The 22,315-nt window shown below is 36.7% G+C and overlaps 2 protein-coding genes across 3 annotated transcripts; one reads left to right on the forward strand and one right to left on the reverse strand.

Annotated features, from left to right (window-relative positions):
• The first annotated feature begins 2 nt into the window (after positions 1-2).
• ACAD11 (acyl-CoA dehydrogenase family member 11) lies at positions 3-21,747 on the forward strand. Of its 2 annotated transcripts, none has more exons than XM_053466274.1 (20): positions 3-499; positions 1,563-1,662; positions 1,841-1,966; positions 2,345-2,506; positions 3,882-4,046; positions 4,336-4,483; positions 4,604-4,725; positions 4,910-5,016; positions 5,192-5,318; positions 5,597-5,674; positions 6,031-6,169; positions 6,688-6,795; positions 7,938-8,036; positions 17,395-17,461; positions 17,617-17,702; positions 18,067-18,138; positions 18,695-18,849; positions 19,820-19,936; positions 20,745-20,854; positions 21,589-21,747. In XM_053466274.1, exons 1-20 carry the CDS (start codon positions 360-362, stop codon positions 21,701-21,703), a joined length of 2,343 nt encoding a protein of 780 aa, XP_053322249.1. In that variant the 5' UTR covers positions 3-359; the 3' UTR covers positions 21,704-21,747. The 2 variants fall into 2 exon arrangements, with proteins under 2 accessions (XP_053322249.1, XP_053322248.1); XM_053466273.1 differs by having other exon boundaries at positions 4,336-4,482; positions 4,600-4,725.
• On the reverse strand, positions 10,357-14,967 carry ACKR4 (atypical chemokine receptor 4). The gene is made up of 2 exons (XM_053466278.1): positions 14,851-14,967; positions 10,357-12,500 (listed from the first exon to the last, which is right to left on the reverse strand). Exons 1-2 carry the CDS (start codon positions 14,877-14,879, stop codon positions 11,429-11,431), a joined length of 1,101 nt encoding a protein of 366 aa, XP_053322253.1. The 5' UTR covers positions 14,880-14,967; the 3' UTR covers positions 10,357-11,428.
• Positions 21,748-22,315: the final 568 nt, after the last annotated feature.

Genomic DNA, 22,315 nt, shown 5'->3' on the forward strand with positions numbered 1-22,315 from the left:
GCACTCAGGAAGAGGAGGGACTGAACCCTGTAAATAATCAGTCTTTTCATTTTCAATCAACACAAATTACTTCCTGTGTCGCTGTCATTGCAACCTCTCAGCTACACGGCAACGAAGACTGCCGCGGAACCTGAAAATGTGTACAGCGCTCTAATAAAACATTTGCCGTTATCAAAGATGGCGCATTAACCTTCTATTTACGTCAATGTTCGGGTTGTATCCTTTACGCATGCGTATGCCTTTTTTTTAAAAAAAAATGAACTTTATTGAGTGGCACAATGATTGACAAAAAAATGTGTGAAAGGTTGAGATTGACTATAAACATCGTACTTTGATCTCAACGTCTGTAGTGAAGAGAAATGGCGGAAGAGGAGCTGGACACCAGCGCAGTGCGAAGTAACCACAAACTTGATGAACGTAGTTTAGACGAGTACCTGCGCAGGCACCTACCAGGTTACGGCGCGGAACCGTCCGCTGGGCTGACGGTCCGACAGTACAGGTGAGAGTGGCCCCTGACAGCTTATAGCATTCCATAGCTACAGCATTCATGACAGCTCGGTATTGACATTAAGAAACTACAATTCCCATGAACCCCAGCAAACAATTGACAGGGCATAACTAAGGATATATTTTGAGTTTTAGTTCAAAATCAGGTGTAATTTTTACAGTATCTTGCATACTTCCCAGGTGTCCCTCTTATGGACCCAAATCCCTCTGCCGTTATTCCTTCCCATGACCTCGCTCCTTTTCTATGGTTTTAGAATGTTTTCTGGGTGTGCAGAAATGTGTATTTAAATTAAATTATGTAACAAACACATTTTATGAGTACCCGTGAGAGGGAAATTGTGGTCCTCTGGCCTTAAGGCTTAGAGACTCCTGATTAAATCCACAGGGGTGCTCAGGATGTGGGAATGATTTTGGTCACTGCATCAAGTACCGCTTGTGGACCCTTATATTCAATAATAATAAACATTTAAAAAACCCAATACCGCTTTTGGACCCTTCATGCGCTTTTTATTTTTTTATCCCTCACTGCCCTAGCCTATGGCTGGTGGGTGGAGGGAGACATTTTTATAACCCCATTCATGGGCTGGGGTCTGATACGGCACAATATTTTTAATATGTGTAAAAAAAAAACAAAAAACATTTCACTGTCTAAAATGAGGACAGCAAACTAAAGTTTTATAATGGAAAATAATTCTACATTTTTTTTTCTCTTCAATTGTCCATAAAATCATTATTATATATTATATATATCTTACACTAAACTTATAGCGCAACCCTATCAGGGATGGGCTTTGAATTGGCCCCATGCTTGTATATGATGCACATAATGCGATCGCTAGTACACAAGAAAAAAAAAACATCACTTGTTGCTTTTATTACAATGAGTAAATAGAAGAAGTTTTTAATTGCATATTAAGGGAAAAACAACAGTACTAGGTAAACTAACACTCCAGCAGAAGGCGACGGTATAATCGGTGACGGAAACGGTGTATCAATGATTTGAACATTTTCAGTATATGTAAAACTGACAACACAATGCATTTTTTCTTTTGCAGATCCGGTCAATCTAATGCAACATATTTCATTAAGAAGGGCTCAAATAAATATGTTCTCAGGAAGAAACCTCATGGTCCGCTTCTGCCTGGAGCTCACAGGGTAAAGTGCACTTTACAGATATGCTCGAGAACTTTACGATCCACTGTTGACGGTGCTATACTGATACATTATACATTCAGATCACCTTGAGATACACATGTATAGATATATATGCTTATGTGTGTGTGTTTGTCTTATGTGTTTTTATATAAGTATTACTATTTCTGGATAATATTAGGTTGACCGTGAATATCAGGTTGAGAAGGCATTGTTCGCAGCTGGCTTTCCTGTCCCGAAGCCCCTGCTGTACTGTAACGATGTATCAGTGGTTGGAACTGAATTCTATGTGATGGAGCATGTGCAGGTTTGTCTAATTTTCTTTCTATTCTTTCTGGTAAAAATATAATGAGCCTTTTAAAACAGTTAAGATCTTATCATTCCATAAACAATGAAAAATGGAGCAAAGGTAGCTCAGCCAAGAATCACTTGAATAACTTGCCCTAAAGACCCTCCCATTTAGGCTCGCTAGTGCTATTACAGGAAACATCTCAAATCCAGTGCTGGAACAGATCCGTGGTTGAATTCCCGATTATCAGACATGGAGATAAGATAATTAGCAGCACAGAGTCCATTGTTCAAGTCTCTATACCTGATATATTAGTGAAATGTGAAGTCATGAACGCCAATATATATATATATATATAATATATATATAATTTATTTATTTATTTTTTCTTGCCAGGGCCGCATTTTCAGAGATATAACTCTTCCAGAAGCCAGTCCTGCTGAGAGAGGTGCATTGTATGTGGCTCTCGTCGAAACCCTGGCTTGTCTCCATTCATTTGACATACGTGCATTGAAACTTACTGAATATGGCAGAGGCAAAGGATATTGCAAGAGACAGGTAAAGTTCTGAAAACCCTCGAGGTGGGCATTCAGTCATTGCTGGAGGAGGATATTGGAAGCAATAGCTACGCAACTGCCGCTGGATTACGCTCTCTTTTTACCAGCCATTGGTTTCCTGTTTTTATTTTTGTATTTCCAATGGACAAAGTGTTACAATTCTGCGTAGAAGCACAAATTATAAAAGTATTGCTTCTATATAGTAAAACCGTTTGAGGTATATGGTGAATCCTGTACAACCGACCTTTGGGTAAATTGAGTTCTCTAGAGCAGACATAAGCCATTGTTAATATTTAGAACCCAGAAACACATATTTTAGAGAGAATCTATTTTTTTATGAATCTGATGATGTTGTATTACGGTGTTAAATGAAAGGGGTTTTCAGTAATGACAGAACAGGGTACCAGGTCTTAGGAGTGGTTGTTACTGCCTCTACTATGATTAATGGTAGCGGTAATAAAAATGGCACTTTGTTCCATTAGAAGTTTTTTTTTTTTTTTTAATTTACTAGCACAATTTTATTTTGATTGCTTTCCAAAACTGGGTGAGGAACAGCCAAACTCACTAGGGTAAAGTTGCTGAAGCCAGTTAACTGGTATTTATAATGCACCTTTCTCCCAACGCGCCCATAATTAACCTAATCAGCAGCTGAGTAATAGATGTTGTTATTGCCCAATCAATGGTGCTTGTTTATTCACCTCAGAAGGATGAAGGCCTGAGTTGACCCTGCCAGGATTTGAACCTGCGACCCTGAGGTTTGAACAGGCTCTACAGTCAGTCTAGTCTAGTCGACTGTTTTGTAAGACGGAGCAAAGCAACAAGACACAAGATCGTTATACTGCATCAGCAAGGGCTCTCACAGGCAGACATTTCAAGGAACACAGGGGTTTCTAGATGTTCTGTCCAAGCTCTTTTGAAGAGGCCCACATATTGCGGACCATAGACACATCTGTTGGCCAAGGAAATGCAGGGAGGCATCTAATTAGCTCCACGTTTATTCTGGATAATAATAATCCCAAACATAAAGCATTATTCATTAAAAGCTATCTTCAGCATAAAAAGCTACAAGGAGTCCTTGAAGCGATGATATGGCACCCACCGAGCCCTGATCTCAACATCTTCGAGTTTGTCTAGGATTACATGAAGTGCCAATGTATCAAGAAGAAATGATTCTGTTTTGTAGCCAAATGATTGCCACACTAAATATTGATTTAGATTTTTCTTCTGTCCACTCGATTTGCATTTTGTTAAATGATAAAAAAAACTATTAACATGTCTATTTTGAAAGCATCCTTACATTACATCATTTTTCACAACTGCACAATACTGTATATCTTGCCTGCTTTAATCATTAAACAGTATTATATGTTTCACAGGTAGTTACCTGGAAAAAGCAATATGAAAGGGCTGCGCATTCTGATATTCCAGCGATGGACCAGCTGGCCCAGTGGTTAATGGACAACTTGCCAAGCAACGATAATGAAGAGTGTTTGATCCATGGGGATTTCAGAATTGATAACATAATCTTTCACCCAACAGAGGTGTGTTGCTCAACCCATATCTCTGTTATTTGCCATATCAGAAATATATAATAAGCTCATTTAATGTTGTTGTTTGTGATGGTATTCTCTGCACTCCTAGTCCATGGGCACTTCAACTTTACTTAATATTGCCCAGTCTGCTCATGTACTATGCTCTGTATTCCAAAACTGTAGTCAGTTTCAGATGTAGTCTAAGAGGCACACGTTCTGAAACATGCATGCTTTTTGTAATATGACATGAGTCATGTTATCCTTCCATACCTAATCATTGCCTTTTTCAATGTTTTAGACTCGTGTGATTGCTGTCCTGGACTGGGAACTGTCAACAATTGGCCATTCTATGTCAGATTTGGCTTACTTCTTGTCAACCTATTTTTTGCCTGCCAATGTTATGTTATTTGGTAATCAAAGTGACAAAAGCTTAGGCGAAATAAAAGGTACATATAAATGTATTTTCTTTTTTTTGTGTTTTTTTTTGTTTTTGTTTTTACTGATGATCTAAAGGTAGATGTCCAAGAAGACAACATGGTTACATTAGTGTATTTACTGTTCGGCAGGAATGCCAGCCTTTGAGGATTTGATGAACATCTACAGTCGTTGTCGAAATATCCCTTTGCCAATCCCAGACTGGAACTTCTTTCTTGCACTTACCTTTTTTAAATTAGCGGGAATATCCCAGGTAAAGGTATAATGTAGATTTAAGCCACATGTTTTGATAAACTAAAATGGCCTTATGGGGTTGGGTTAGACTAGGCTAGCTCAACTAGTCACTGCTAGATTATCAGTTTAAGGAAATAATGGACAAAATAGCTCAAACATTTATATGTAATTAAGCAAGTAACTGCTCTTTTTGTTTAACACAGGGCATCTATGCACGATATCTTATTGGGAATGCCAGTGCAGAAAATGCCAGCACTTTTGCTGAGGTGATAAAACCAATGGCAGAACATGGGCTTAAATTAGCGAAACGGTAGTATTCTATTATTTTTATTTGAGTTATTGAGTTATGTGCGTTTGAATGGCCATTTTGATTTTAGTTCTATGTTCTTTAGAGCATATGGAGAGTTTTTTCACGCAAAGTATAGTGTCTTTTTTTTAAGTCTATGATATATATATATATATATATATAATGTATATATTTTCAGAGGGAACCATACAGCCAACGAAGACCCCAGCATGTCAGGAGAGTTGTTCTTACAGAGTACCAAAGGTCGAAGGGTGTTGCAGCATGTGAAGAACTTCATGCAACAGCATGTGTATCCAGCTCAGGAGGTCAGTGGGAAGAGATGAGAAATTACAGTCCATTTTACAATATTATTATAATGGTGATAAATTCATTTTTTGCTTTCAAAATAGTTTCTTTAATGTACGAGAAATACAACTGGTTTGGTGCAGTTAACATAAACTTCTGACACCTAAAGGGTGCCTTCTTGGGGAATTATATAAAATAGCATCGCAGATACAACTTAAAGTGCTGTTTGATGTTAAAATAAAATCATTATTAGTAGAATTTCACTTCACTTAGTGAACCTGCTTTGGCATGTTTTCAGGAGGTTTTGGAATATTACATCAAAAATGAAAACTCGCCTCTGAGATGGAAGAAACCATCAGTGATTGAGAAGCTGAAGGTAAACCGAGTCCAATAATCTCTCATAATCTAGAGTGGAATCACCAGGGCTGTCCACACTGCCTTCTGCTTGCCTATTGTCTGTATCAGTACTACTCTTACTACTCTGGGGATGATGGGCTATGTGCATTTCTGTATAATATTATACAAGTGTTGTATGGATGATTAATGTGTAGAGTGCATTAATGGAATCACTGTATGAAAACATGATAATGCATAGGGTAAAAAAAAAGAATGATTAAAAAAAATACTGCCTCATTCATTACTGAGCAACTCTTTTGGAGAAACCAGTTATATATGCTGCAATGTAAGTACGTTCACAAAATTGATTTTATAATTTTATCTTTGTGTCGGTAGGAAAAGGCTAAAGATGAGGGATTATGGAACCTTTTCCTGCCGGCTGTCAGCGGCCTAAGCCAGACTGACTATGCATTCATTGCAGAAGAAACAGGGAAATTGTTTTTTGCTCCTGAAATATTTAATTGCCAAGCGCCAGGTAATAATGTCCACATTAAGTGTTGCAATGCACATTTGTAATTATTTTTCCCTGTGAGTTTGTGCTCAATACCTATTACTAATATAGTGAGACTTTTTTGTGACATAACATTATTTGCTCAAAAAAAGACCAAAAAATCAATACATAATATAAATGGTTATTTTTTACATGCATTTTACATTTCAAGATGTCTTTGCAATACCGCTTAAATACATTTTATTTGCTTATTGTGGAAGAACACTTTTTCTTGTTCTTCCTAATTATTTGTGACGATACAAGTTTTCCTCAAAGGACATAATACCACTAAGTACCAAAATCCCCCCCGGGGCCTTAATGTGCATACTTATTTGTATGCCCTTCACTAGCATTCCATTGGTGTTTGTACCTCAGGTACTGCCCTTGGCCTTATTTGTATAAGTTATTAAACTAAAGGGGCACCTTATACTATACATAAAACCGGTTTATTTGGGTTTTAATTTTGAGTAAGTGGTCATAAATATTTTCTTATATTTATTCAGACACTGGAAACATGGAGGTCCTTCATATGTATGGTACAAAGGAACAGAAGAAGCAGTGGCTCGAGCCTCTCCTTTCTGGGGAAATTCAGTCTTGTTTCTGTATGACAGGTGAGCCCAGTTCTGGTTTCTAGCTTTAAGTTTTTTATACATGGTATATTTGCATTTTTTAGTGAATGTCAGAATGATGCAGGTACAACTGATAAAGGATCAAATATTTTTAAAGTATATTTCAGTAAACGTGCCTCACCCTGCATCATCAACTCTAACTCGCCTTTAGATAGAAGAGCAATTTACATTTTGTACACTAGGACATTTTTTGTACTTTTTGTTTTATTTGTTGTCTACCAATTTGAGTTAATTTATTTTTTCCTGCCAAATTACATACGCCACAGTGGGAGATGTGATCAGGCTCTGTCCTTGCCAACTGTTGCATACCATCTCATATATCTACAGCATGTATGTTTCAGTGTATACAGTGCCATTATTAAAATAATGTTAGATATTCCAGACTATATTGCAGTGTAAAAATACTAACCCAAGCTAAGACAATTCTTTATTGCGTTCTCCTTTACATGGTATGTTAGGGACATTGTAGTATCACTTTAACTGTTATTGAAAAGGCCAAATGCCTTTTATTGAATGTATGTTTTGTATTTGATATCACTACCTCTGTACTGTTCCTACGGTAAATAATCATTTGGACTGCTGAGTTCAAAAGCAAGTCTCTGGATAGTGAACAAAACCTCAGAGAGTTGGTAGTATTGAAAGAAAAGGGTGTCTGGCACTCACTTTTTGCTTTATTCCATCAAATAATCCATTAGTTGATGATAAAAACCAAAACCAAAAACAGCACTGTAACATTGTGGAAGGTGTATCTCAGCTACACAAAAACTATACACTACACAAGAAACTTATGATTAAGCGCCTTGTGTGCAAAACACATACAACTTTTGTGTAGCTGAGAAACACCTTCCACAATGTTTCAGTGCTGTTAGTTTTTTTTTATCACAGACTGATAGATTATTGAAAGTAAGTGCCAAACCTGTTTTCTTCTATATTTGAATTTACTAACTGGTATTAACGGAGCACAATATGGAGCAGGAACCGTCTTCCTACTGATGGGATAATATTTTACTCTTGCTTTCCAGCTAATGCAGTAGCCCAGGAGTTTATCTAGGTTGTCAGTATTGGACTTCAACGTGTAAACTAGAATTTAACACTTAAGCTAACATTAACCTTCTTTATGCTAGAGCCTGATGTAGCTTCCAGTGATGCCACCAACATGGAATGCAGAATACAACGTGACCACGACAGCTACGTGATCAGCGGGAAAAAGTGGTGGAGCAGTGGTGAGTGAATATACCCACACCTGAAAAGGTCACTTGTAATGACAGTGTAAGGATTTCTGTTCCCCAAAAGACAAAGAGGTTTATTCACCGAAAGCATAGTTAACATGAGGGTTTGCATGAGACTAACTCTATGTCTCAGCCCCTTCCTTTCACTATAATATATGATAGGCTTCTGCTGTATCATGTATAGTTAAATTATCCCCTTGCAGACCGGGACGTACCAGGTACGTCATCGATGATGCGGCTGCTACTGACCGCTGGGTGTCCCCAGCGATCCGTAGCAGCCACTCCCCCTCGCTTTGCAGAGAATCACGAGCACAGGATTTAAATATTTTTTTAAAAAAACTGCAGTCTTCAAGGGAAGACGCAGTTTGCAAACGCCGGGCCTGAAGAGGTTATACATTATACAGTGGCAGCTCAGCTCTTCACGCTGAAGCAGCGTTCGCCCCGTCATGATAAATAGTGAAGTGACAGGGTTGAAATGACAACTCTCCCGCAAACTGTCCTTCAAGCTCTGCCTTTAGTGAATAAACCCTAATGCCTTCAGTTCTTGTGAGATACTATTTAAACACAATCTTATTAGCCAGTGTGTATATGTATGCGTCATATCACCTACATTTTAGTATTACAGTCAACTTCTTGCAGCTGAGGTTGTGTTTCTTATTTTCCCAGTCCATCTCGGGTCCAGTCATGTAAAATAATGTTGATTTCGGCTAGAGTTGTGAGTATCTGTCACAGAGGATTTAAGGTATCCTCTAGACAGCACCTCACTTCTAACTTCTTTTACGAGGTGAGAAAGATTCAAGCATTTTTTAAAAAAGCTTTTCTCGCTTGCTCCATCACACTGGGATGTGATATCCCTTGCAAGCGGCTAGAACAGTAGGGCAAAAATATAGCTATTACAGACACATCTAGCATTTTGATGCTGACATTTTAGAGCAGTAAAATAAATGTAGCGTTTACTGTAAACTGGGCTAAATATGTATAAATCAAAGCTATTAAAGGGTATAAGGTGATTTCTGAGTAGATTTTTTTTATAGGGGCCCTCAACCAATGCAAAGCCAAAACTATTAAGTTATGTTTTTCATTGTATGAAAGGTTTAGGGTCCGCAACATGCAGAAGGTACCGGCTTCCTACTGTGGGGATAGTATTTTACTATTGTTTTCAAGCTGACGCAGTAGCCCAGGACTTTATCTAGGTTGTCAGTATTGGATATAAAGCATGCCCTTCTAGATGTGAAGGTGTTAAAGTGTCATTGGTTAAAAAGATTAGAAAAAAACATTTAAAACTGGCCAATCACATTTTAAGGTACACTTCACTCCTTATATGCACCTTAATGCATATGGCAGCTGTTACTTGTATACTTGTAAAGATGTGGGTTTTTTTCTTTTTCATCCTAATGCATTAAGGGATTCCTCAGAATAGTCTTTATACATTTGGCATGTTTTCGTGCCACCCCCAGTTCCTGTTGAATCGCGGAAAGCTGAAGGGGGATTCCTTTACAGCTCTGTACCTGCAGCGTTTATGATGCATCTATGTATTATATACTGCATTTTGTCAGTGTATGCTTGACTCTTGGGGCTGTTCTACTATCACAGTACCATATATATTATGTATGAGTGTTTTTGATGTTTGTATGTATACTGTTTGTGATATTGACTTTACGTGTTATGCCTGTATGCACTTTTTATGCTGTCTTTGTTCTGCACGGCATCACAGAATGCCTTTTTGCCTAATATATACAGTCACGTGAAAAAGAAAGTACACCCTCTCGGCAAATTCACTTCAAGGTCAGACCGTGCAATGCAGGGAAATTGCAAAGAAAACCCAGGAGTTACATCTCAGACTCTACAGCCCTCAGTTAGCATGTTAATGTTAACGTTCATGAAAGTACAATTAGAAAAAGACTGAACAAGTATGGAAGCGTTGCCAGGAGAAAGCCTCTTCTCTCAAAAAAGAGCATGGCAGCAAGGTTTGCAAACTTGTATCTGAACAAATCACAAGACTTTTGGAACGATGTCCTTTGGATTGATTGCCATTATATTCTGATATGTAAAACCGTAGAATTTAAAGAGGGTGTACTTTATTTTATATATACTGTGTATAATATATAATATATATGTATGTATGTATGTATGTATATATATATATATATATATATATATATATATATATATATATTATTTTTTTTATAAACATCGTTAGTTTCGTTAAATGCTACCAGTACAATGGGGAAGATTTTTTTTTCCAACACACACACATGCAAATGACAGTTTTTTTTACTTTATTTAATCTTAAGAAAAAAAAACAAATCAGAAAACATGCATACGATTTTCTTGAATGAGTAAAATTGTAAATGGATTGGGACACACGCAGTTAAGATTGTATTTTCTCCTTTGATAAAACAAACTTGTGAACAATTAGATAAAGATGTTTTGTGTTTATAAATGTGCTACAATGTTTAGTGCTTGAATACAGACTGTATATCCAGTTGGTTTGTGTAAATACCATGTATACAATATACTTGATAAATTATACTATAGGATATATAAACTATATGAGCATAGCTAAGGGAAGTGTCCTTATAAGACCACTTTCCATTGCAATGGTTCATGCCAATCATGGTGTGACCTCTAGCAATATTAAAATATGCATGTTTTATATACTTGTCATTGACCTACTCCATTATCAATCTCACTAGTCTTCCATGTTGCTGCCCTTTTCATCTCCATCTTTCTTATGCACTCTCACCTTCTGTTCTTCCTATTTCCCTCCTCTTTCCTAAACCTTGTGTCCTTTGCTCTGGAACACATTTTCCCAATGTCAGAAAAAAACATTCTGTTAACTAGGGAGCTGATTACCCAATAAGATGAGAGATCTCCTGGCCCTTGTGCATTGCAGTGATCTATGCCTAGATAGTACAGCTCCATAGCACACTTCCACAGTGAAGTGTGGGGGCATAAAGTTATGTACTATTACTTTTAACAAAGGATATGCAGTGTGAGGAGAGCCTGGGGATCAGCTAGAGGAGCAAGTCTGAGTGTAGAAATGAGATTGGTGGGACAGTTCATGTGCTTGGAGGAAGCTAATGTTTACTTTTAGATCTTTTTGGTTTATGAGACAATCCACATAATTTTGTAAGGATGTCTCTCATCTCCAATGTGAAATACTGAGTTAAGCTGTGCACCAGCCATAAAATTTATGGTACCATTGCTTCCTACCTCCTGGAATATGTCAACCCAAGCCTTCATTTAGGCCGCCCCTTTAAATACTTGCCCCAGCTACATCTGCTTGTTAACTTATAATGTGAGCTTTTTAAAAGGTTCCATCTTCATAATGTTTAAGATAATATCTCAAACATCGTCTGTCCTGTATAAAGTCCCATGCATTGCTAGAGAGAGAGACTAATTGTTTCTTCCACATGATTTTCTGAGTGCATGGAATACTCTTCAGCACTTGATGTTTGTTTTTGCCAAAAACCACACTTTTTGATAGTTTTGGTAATATAGGATTGAAATGTTGCCCCCATAAAGGCATATAGTACTGGATTAAGACAGCAGTGAAACAAAGCAATGCTTTTAGTCACCTGGATCATTATGTCAATGGTCCTACTAGTGTTGCATATTGTAATAAGGGCATATATTAAATCAATTGCTCTCCAGAACTTAATTATATTGTATGGTAACTGAGTTATAAGAAAGATTGCCACCACAGATAATAAAACCTTTAGAGACCTTGATCTCTTGATATTGTCTTTTTTTAGTAATACTTTGGCCATTGCAGAGTAACAGTATAACATAATAAAAAAAGGCAACACAAAACAAAATACTATATCCAGAATCTGGATTAGGACTGTCATCACCTTTACAGAGTCCTTGGGGTATTCTGGAAGACATGTGCGTCTACCATTGTGTTCTTTCACAGTGCTAAAGTAGAAATCTGGGATACTCAACAAAATGGAAGTGGCCCAGACAAAGAGGCAAATTGCCCGGCACCTTTTTGCAAAATTTCGATGACTTGACGCTTTGTTTACAGTAAAGTATCTATCCAGACTAATGCAGGCCAAGAATTGCATACCAGAGCCAAAATTTACAGTGTACAACGCTGAGGTTATCTTGCACATTCCTGTTCCAAATAGCCACCCTACGGCAGAATCCACTGCCCAGAAGGGAAGAGTAAAGAGTAGCAACAAATCCGCTATTGCCAAGTTCAAAATGTAAACATCAGTCTTGGTTTTCGTTTTCTTGTGACATGCATAGATAGCGACAACCAAGGAATTGCCTGCCGTTCCAAGCACGAACGCCACACTGTAGAAGGCAGGAAGAAAAATCTGGGCAAACATTCGGACATCACTTTTTTCGCAACGCTCTTCGTAATTGTTATAATCAAATGTTGTGTCTGCGTAGTCATCATAGTTCTCAGTCGATGCTGTTAAAGTTATATTTGTCTGGGTAGACATGTTCCTTTTGAATAGGAAAAAACAAATAATTCATCTTACTACTAGCTCGCTATGTTGAAGAATGAGAAATTGTCATACAATTACCTATTTCATGTAATATTCATATTGTCCTAAATAAGCGGTGTAATAATTGTGACATACAATTAAAGAAAATAAGTCTGTTTGGCACAATCTAGATTTTGAATGACATTTACTGTGGCAGAATATTGGTGGTCTAATCATTTATTACATAACAAAATCAAGATAAATAATTTTACTACAATAAAATAGTTTTGATTGCTCTGACTTCCTTTATAATTTTTATCAATATAGTATATTAGCACAGATCATAGAAACGCAAAACTGTTGTTGGATACTTATAGCTTCATTTTACCATAGAATGGACATCATACCAAATGTTTCTGGCTCCCAGTACAAAAGACCAGAGCCGTATTTAAATGGCACCTAGGGCAAGCTCCCTGTTGGCCCAATTTTACCAAAGTAGCGCTCTGTGTAGCTACTGGGCTGCTGCTGGGCATGGGACACAACGTTGGATCCCAGTGCAAAGGGTGTAAACGAGGAAGCGTTGGGAGGGTTCTACACCAGCAGGAGTATGGACCTCCACCAGACTATGGAGACTGTCGAAGGGGCCCAGGGGATAGCTCCATTGTGTCCCAAGGCATTGTGGGCCCAGCGCAGCTGCCTCTTTTTGTGCATGTGAAAGACTGCCCTGTAAAAACCTTCTCAATCACAAAGCCTATTTTATATGGATTAGATTTACCCAGACCACTTTACACACTTTACACACCCAACAAAGTAAGTGGAAGTTGTGCAATGATCAAACTGGAATATATATTTGTTGGTTCTTTGCCTACTCCTGTGAGGTTCTAGGAAGTCTGTATCAATGTAAAATGCAGATAATGCTAGGCGCGGCTTATCAGTTCATAAACGCCGGCCAAAGAGTTGTGCTGTGTCCACCAACGGTAAAAATGTAAACCATCTTTTAGAAATATTCTTCTGTCAGTGTTCCAGTTTCTTTCGCAATAGAAAAATATTTATACAGGCTTAGACAGATAACCGTGGATATTTACATAACTTTCTGACAGTGATGGGAGCCGATTTAGCGGAGGTGAATACATAAAATTATTATTATTAAGCCAAAATTATTTACATATTGCATTTGGTATATCATGCTTTGAAAAACTGATTGCAGTATAAGGTTAAAAGGGCCTTGTTTGAATAATTCTAGATGATACATGTTATTAAATTGTGGAGAAAAATGTATGTATTTTAATTCCAAAGAAGTTAGCACATTAATGCAATAAAAAATTAAATAAAGTATTTTGTTCATAAAGAGGCATTGTAAACGCATAACTAAGGAGCCTCTGTATTGATGGTATTATTCCATTTACTCTGCTGAATGAAATGAAATAGTATTAGAAACATATTCCCTAGTACTGGTGAATGCTTAAACAATTCCCAGAAATAATTATTTAATTTAACAATACCCTTCCTCCACCTTCTTTGAGCTCACCTTTCTTAGTCTTTGTCCTGCCTTTGGACAATACTTATATAAGTGTATCTGGTCTGTCCCTAAGAGTAGCACTTAATACCCTAACCCCTTCTAGATTGTAAACTCCTTTGAGTAGAGCCCCCCCTTACCACCTGTTTCTATGAGTCTAATTGTTATGTTATTCATTACTTTTTATGTCCTGTGCTGCAGAATATGATGATAATATATAATCATAGAATAATATCAAATGTTGCTCCATTCATACTTTATTCCTTGGAACACCTGGCATTTTACAATAATACCGGTACAGGCAGGTTATCATAGAAACCAAAAATGCTTCTTAACTATTTTTTTGTTTTTATATTTTTTGTGTAAACAGCACCTTAAAAGGCAATATGTGTATTTTGATTTATTTACTGTATAAATCCGGATTTAAAAAAAGGATCCGGGTTTGTAGAGGGTAAGACTGGCTCAAGCTTTTCTGGACTTGTACAATCGTGGACAGCTCTAAAGAGTTTTCTTCTGTCCCGTTTGACATTGTTAATTACGGTACTCTCAAAAGAAAGAAATGGAACAATGTTAATAATAAAGTCACAGACAGTAGAACTTTATTGTATGTGTTCCAACTAAATGAATGTTTGTTGGCTGGTTTCCTAAACCATTTACTGTCCGTTCAATTTGTTTTAAATTGTCAAAAGAATTAGCACAAAAGGGATTTCGCTTCTCATTCTCAAGCTACTGTGTACAGTACGAGTGGGGCAGCAACATAAGTAAATGTTTAGGAATTACTTTGCAAAAGAGTTTGTGCATTTACAATTGTATTTAAAACAAGCATAGTATAGCATAAGAGGAGGACACCAACCTTATTTCCGAAGCAGCCTCAATTTCCATATTCACAGAATCTTCTATGCCTCAGATTAAAATGATGCAAAAGGTTTGGTTAAGAATCCAAGACCTCTCCCTTTATTATTGGCAGCTTTTTATATATTTTTTCCCCTAGACAAGGATGAGTCAGACATACACCAAAGTTCACAGACCAACTTGCTGGAAATAAAAGCAGAATAATTTTGTTTTCTTCTTAGGAAATTCCACGTCAAATATGATACTTACTGTATGTCTGTATGATTCTTTAGAAGTAAAAAAAAAAATGTGAACACTTGTATTAATATTGGAAGAGGATGAAACAGCCAGAAAAATGTCAAGCTACCAAAACAAATACAGCTAAGATTGAAACTGAAACTACGTTGTATTTTTTTTTTTTAAAGGACGCGCCTCCTTCTTGTGAGTGGCAACATCTCGCAGTGGCCTTTGTGACCGCCCTCTGGATTGGTCACAGAACACCTTGGGGTGGGTGTTCATTGTCACTGAATGCCTCGCTATCACCATCAACAATCCCCTCCTAAACTCTCTTAAAACTTGTGTCTGCCGCCATACAGCGGTCCATACAGACAGGACATTGACACTCTGGTGAGAGGCCAAAATTGGTCGCTGATGCCGATCTCCGTGTTGCTGAATGCCTTGTCATCGAGGCATTACAGCAACACCGTTTGGGTGCAGAAAGCGAAAGCAGATTGCTTTCTGCACCCATTTAAAGCCATGACGGTCCTGGCACGTCAATTGTCACTAACTGGATGTTAGTGCATGACATGCTCGGACCGTCAATGGTCATCAAGGGGATAATTATGTTTTTTTAACAAATGGACTTGACTTCTAGCTGTCAAACATATCAAGCATATACTCTCAAAGTGTAAATATACTTGCAATACAAGTATTTTCGCAATACAGTTTTTTTAATACAAAATTTAAGACATGCCTCTAAAAATCTCAGATTCACACAGATAATGCATCTGTTTCACCCTGTTTTGCACATACACAGAACCTGATTTGTGACCATACAATTGCAAAATCTGGATGTGTGCATTGCTCCCTTAATCACAATAGCTGCAGCCCCTCTCTGGTGCATCAACCAGAAAGCAAATGGGTTGTGCACTCAGTACACCTAAAGTGTATATGATAATAATTGGCACCTTTATATTATATATACAGTGTATGTGTGTGTGTATATATATATATACACTACATATTGCATTATATTATATATTTCTTTTGTATTTCATATCTTAGCAACCCTGCATATAAAGGTGCCATGCATTTATTCAAAAAACAAAAACTGTCTGCGCTTCTCACCCTAATAAAGTTTATTAAATGCACTTTAGGTGTGTTGAGTGCACAACCCATTTGCATTGTATACATTTTCTAGCAGTCATAGGGGCCGCTGGCAGATAGGCCTGACCAAGTTGAGAAGTATGACAAAAACGCTGCGCTCTAGACAGTGCACAGTGCATCAGCTCAGGCCAGTACCACCTCTTGATGTCTGAGGTCCTGCTAAAAAAGGCAACAGACAGCTGTGGTCAACACAACAATAGTCAACATTGAATATGCTGCCAGTAAATCAGAAAAAAAAACAGAAAATAAGAAAAACCCATGCAAATATACATTTTTCTAATCCACTAGAACACAAGGTATTTCTCTATGTGAAACAACTTAAACATGGTGTGTGAATTCATGTGAACAACATATTAATGCATCTACTACATATCTTTATTATCTATATTTCCTTTCATTATTTGTTTTTACAGCTATTTTGCAATGTGTGCTAACTGACATAATACAAAAAAAGAAAAAATATGTCATGTTTTGGGCGTCTGTATTTTTCCTGCTACTTGTTTCCTACCAAAAATTATCAATGTGATAAAGTCCCTAGAAGTTCACCAGACACAAGGCATCCTGTTTTTATCTAATTTGTCTAGGATGACTTAGAAGCCTTGACTAGAGTCTTTAGTTGAAGTTGATACTTTTTATTGAGCCAACATATGAAAAGAGGAAACTATTGAAAACCAAAAAGTGAAAGGTAATAATAATATAATTCAATTGTACTTCCCAAATGACTGCAGCAGTCCAAGAAGACACTCTTCCTCAGGGTGTAAATATGCCAATAAACACATGATTGGGGCGCAAATACATATAGGGAAAAATAATATACCGTATTTGCTCGATTATAAGACGACCCCCCAAATCTGAATATTAATTTAAGAAAAAAAGAAAAAGCCTTAATATAAGACGACCCTATAGGAAAAAAGTTTTACCAGTAAATGTTAATTCATGTAAATTATTTTTTTTATATATAAAAGCTATGATTGAGAAAAATATTTTGGTTTTATTTCCTTCTATTTTCCAACCTGCCCCCCCCTTATGCACATCTGCCTCAGAAATGCCTTATACCCCCTATATGCCACTGTGCCCCATGATATGCCTTTTAAAGGTCCCACTCGGCTGTCATATGCATTAACAAAAGAATATTGTACTTCCCTTTCCATAATAATTCCTTTTCTTTCTATATTTCCAGGTGCTGGCAATCCAAATTGTAAAGTAGCAATTGTAATGGGGAAAACTGAAAACTCAGCCTTATCTCGGTAAGAAGAACTTTTAAGTGTCCTCGCCCCCACGATTCTCAGCAACCATTTGCTAATGCTTTCTGTTAATTTAAGATTCATACTGTATATCCTTGCTAATAATTAAAACTCTGTCACTGAAAACAACCTTTTATTGCAATTCTATTTTATTGAAGGTACAAGCAGCATAGTATGATTATAGTACCCATGGACTCTAAAGGTGTAGAAGTTGTGAGGGCCCTGAAAGTTTTCGGATATGAAGGTAGGCATAATTAATTGGTATGCCTATATATTTTTATTAATAACAATATATAATGGTAGATATTAACCATTTGCCAATCTAGTCTGTTGTTTTTTCCTGAAGTAAAAATGAATATAGTGAATATAGTATAGTGACTGTTTATTATATAGTTTATTATTAGTAGTATGCATACAGTAGGATTGACCTGCATACCTGAAGAATTGGGTATAACACATGTATTTCTCGGGGCTGCCTTCTATCCAACGGAATGAAATAACTATATATAATGTTACGTGATTATTATAACCATGATTTATTTCATGATCTACTATTTAGTTTTTTTCAATTGTTTATATGCACAAATAGTTACGCATTTTGTTTTCAGATACCCCTCATGGAGGACATTTTGAGGTGCACTTCAATGATGTTAGAGTTCCTGTTTCTAATTTAATACTGGGTATGTATAAGTAGGCTTTCATTCATTTCAGAATCCCTAAAACATCTGATCAGTTGTGTGAAAGAAAAGATAATGGGGACAGCTTAAGCCACCATCCAACCTAGCTGAATTAAAGTGAGGGAATCCAGGTGACTGATATGTTTACTTGTAAGGTGTTTCATCAAGAACCAAATGTTCCTCACTTTGAAAACCTCAGTCGTGTTCTATGAGCATGATGACCAGCATAGGGGTTCTGTAGATTTTAACAAAATCACTTTATAGTTTCATTGGTCCATGGTTTATAAAGAAGACTATTTAGGATTTAGTCGCCTTCCCCATCAAGTAGTATTTAACAGAGAAAATGTTGTCTTGTCATACAAGCTGCATCCAATCTAGGCTTCTTTGGAATAGACTTTTCATGAACTAATTACATATTATTATTTCTACCTGGGTAATTGCTAGTGTTATCTCTGAAAAACATAAAAACAACACAAGTTCTACCCAGCTCATAAAATTCTTAGAAGATAAAAAAAATAGTATGACAAAAATGTGGTCAACTTAATATTTTTTTTTTTAGGTGAAGGAAGAGGGTTTGAGATAGCACAGGGGCGTCTGGGCCCTGGTCGTATACACCACTGTATGAGGACCATAGGTGCAGCTGAAACTGCCCTCCAGCTAATGTGTGCCAGAGCTGCCAGTAGGAAGACATTTGGGAAAAAACTCTACCAACATGTAAGCAAAAAAAAAAAAAATACAACTGGTGGACAATAGTAAATGGGATACTGGTAAATAGTAGGAAATGCAACTTACTATCCATTCACATTGCCCTGGATGGTAGACTTTCTTTTGTAAACACGTTAACAATTGGAATTCATATAGAGAGGCTGGTAGATAAATGGAACATCCTCCCAGCAAAAGTGGTTAATACAAGGGATTGGAATAAGGCTATCAAGTTTCTTTTATGTTTATGTACAAATAAATCGTAGTTTCGTTATACCCCAGTAAGCATAAATATTTGTTACGACCTTTAAAAAGATATTCCAGCCTGCATTTAAACTTTAATGCATATGATAGGTGTGTGTGTGTGGTCCCTTAAAATGTTTATGTGGTCCATTTTGCAAATGCATGTGGGGATTCTGCAGAATCCCTCCCCCCGAATGCATTTGCCCCTTTTCCCCAACTCCAGCTAAGTGCCCTGCAGGAGATGCATTCAGCCGAATGCATCTTCCTGCACAAGATTTACTCACCTCCAGTCAGCTCCAGTGCGCATGTGTAAATTCTTCCCATTGATTTTCTGCTTATGGTGCCAATCAGTGACAGGACATACTTCAATTGATTTTATTGATTTTATGGCTGCAAATTTTGGGTGGGTAAATTTTTTTATTTTTTTAATTTTGGAAGAAAATATATTGAATAACTCAGAAGACTTTAATGTGCATTTTTCTATAATAGGGGTGTCAGAGACATTAGACCGTCCCTTTAAACATTCCAGCTTTCTCATTTGATGATTGTGATTGATTTTGTTTAGTAGATAGTTATCTTCCAACATCTTTTTAAGATTATGGAAAGATAAGGCTGAGACAACCAAATTTAGCCATTTGGTTATTTATTCTGCTGTTGTTAACATTCAAACTTCGAAACTACTGTACACAAGAACACAGTGAAGTAAACATGTTTGGAGCGAATGTTTTTTTCCACGCAGGAAGTGGTCGCGCACTGGATTGCTGAAAGCCGCATTGCTATTGAACAGGCCAGATTGCTCACTCTCAGAGCAGCCAAAGCCATAGACACGGTTGGGAGTGCACGGGCCAGGAAAGAGGTACTTTAAACAATCACTAATATTTGGGTACCTACCAGACAAATACTTGGTACTGTTAGCAAAATCCTTTGGCTAATTTCTGCCAAATAGTATGTCCACTAACACACACATAACAGTGAACCAAATGGTTTTATGGTGTAAGAAGGATGCTGGTACAAACAAATGAAAAGAAGATGTTTCTTTATTATTTTAAATAATAGTGCAGTAACATATTACACAGTGGAGAACAATACGTATTTAGTAAATGTATGTGGAATGTGATAGCGACTTGCGAGATACAGCTTTCTCCCCACTGTCTTGTCTTCTAAAACAGTTTTTTGAAGGTTTAGAATTCATTGCTCTTGGTGGAATAAGTAGATTTTTATAAAACTGCCAGACCATAGTATTTGTCTTGGGCCTCCAATTCTCCTCAGGTTTTGCAGATCCATGATTTATGGTTAAAATGGTAGCCAATTCAACTTCCACACGTTCAGATAAGCATCATTTCAATAGGTGTTAGTTTTTTTAAGACATCAACCCATTCCTTTTGTCTCAACCCATACTTCTCCTATAAAAACAAATTTGTCACACAGATGGTCCCGTAGTGTCTGAATTACTTTTGCAGCCAGTTTGTTGAAACCCAGAAACTCACCTGCTTAACCAATGCGTTAACCATCCTATAGTGGCTACAGATTTATTTAGGCTTTAACCAAGATTTAAATAGTATAAGAGCTTTCATCTCCTTACATACTGTAGCTAAATTAACACAATTCTGCATGATTTCTATACATTATTGCAAAACTGAGAAAAAATGTAATGGTCTTTGCAGATTGCTATGATCAAGGTAGTTGCTCCAAGAATGGCATGTGAGGTTGCAGACCGTGCAATCCAAGTTTTCGGAGGAGCGGGGGTTTCCCAAGACTATCCTCTGGCATTTATGTAAGTAGAAGTATTTACTTTATGATCATCAGGTGTCACTGTGCATACTTTGCTATTAATTTACATTTTCATAATTGATATTTATTTTCCTGTTCAAACTAAGTTGTTTATACAATAATTCCACCAGTAATACACAACAAACAATCTTCACACATACGATAATCTGCAATACAGATTGTATTAAGTAAATCTAAGTCAGTGTTTCTCTCCATACTGAGCAATAGTAAGTTCAATTTATATACATGCATAATTAAAGTGCAAAGAGTTTCTGTACTTCTGGACAATACTTGCCAAAGACAAGCAGCACAGATGCAAAGGTGGCCTGTTTCAAGTGGCCAATTGTCATAAAAAATTGGATTTAGAGTTGTAATAAAATAAAAAATACTGTGTTGTGCATGTCAGTATAAAATGAGTATTTTTATTCTTTAAATGATTAGACAAATATGTTCAAAATTTAACATTCTGTTTCCATAGGAAATATGGCTAGAACATTCAACTCATCAGAGATTTGTGATGTCCCAGTCAGGAAAACCAGTTCTATGTCATATTACTGTTGCGTTAATTAATATTTGTTACAAAAATGTAACAAAGATATACCATTCCATTCCTGATATGCAGTAGCAGTGGCAATAATATATTTTCTGGAGTGCAAATTTGCATTTTTGTCAGCAGTTTGTCTAATTTTATAAGAGAACAGTGTCCAAATATTCTTCATCAGCATGAATGTTTTGCAGGTACGCGGCTGTTCGAACTCTCCGCATAGCAGATGGTCCTGATGAAGTTCATCTCTCAGCCATTGCCAAGATGGAATTGTTGGAACAATCAAAGCTGCTCTCTGCAAAAATGTGATAGAAGCGTGACAATGACTTGCCTTTATTTAAAATAAAGGAGGAGATGACTGAATTTTGCAAAGATTTTTGTCTGTAATTTGTTAAACTATGATTTTATGTAATTTTGGGGGGCTTCATTTTTTTTAAACCATTTAATTACTCACCACTGCTGGTAACAATTTACATTTTAAAGAATTTGCCATGCCCATATTGATAAATGAGTAATAATGTAAATGTGTATTGCATACAATACATAATAATATATGAAATTAATATTTTTTTAAAAATAATATACACTTTGTTAGCATTTCAGAAAATAAACACATTCTCATGAAGAACTTCTGTTATTTCTTTTATTACTTTATTACAATTTTGTTTAAACCTCTATAAATAGTAACTTCATCATTTACCTTTATGTTTCATTTGAGTATTCACCCACTGAAAATTCCCTGCATCTTGCAAATCTATTCTTTTGGAACACTGATTGGAATGGTGCACTGAAGTGTAGCAAACAATGGATTTATTATAGGGTTTTCTCACTAGGAAAAGCTGGAACTAAGCATGCAAACCTTTGTGTAATTTCCTTTTCCTTAATTTCGACATACTTACATAATAACTATTCCAATAAAAA

The sequence above is a fragment of the Spea bombifrons genome, chromosome 5 (genome assembly GCF_027358695.1).
Source record: "Spea bombifrons isolate aSpeBom1 chromosome 5, aSpeBom1.2.pri, whole genome shotgun sequence".
NCBI lineage: Eukaryota > Metazoa > Chordata > Amphibia > Anura > Pelobatidae > Spea > Spea bombifrons.

Bases quoted from the DNA above. Each gene is read 5' to 3' on its own strand.
- ACKR4 (XM_053466278.1), bottom strand. From the start codon at position 14,879: ATGGAAATTGAGGCTGCTTCGGAAATAAG. The intron at 12,501-14,850 runs GTTGGTGTCCTC...CCTATTCAAAAG, and splicing joins GAGGCTGCTTCGGAAATAAG to GAACATGTCTACCCAGACAA.
- ACAD11 (XM_053466273.1), top strand. From the start codon at position 360: ATGGCGGAAGAGGAGCTGGACACCAGCGCAGTGCGAAGTAACCACAAA. The intron at 4,726-4,909 runs GTAAAGGTATAA...TGTTTAACACAG, and splicing joins AATTAGCGGGAATATCCCAG to GGCATCTATGCACGATATCT. The intron at 6,796-7,937 runs GTGAGCCCAGTT...TCTTTATGCTAG, and splicing joins GTCTTGTTTCTGTATGACAG to AGCCTGATGTAGCTTCCAGT.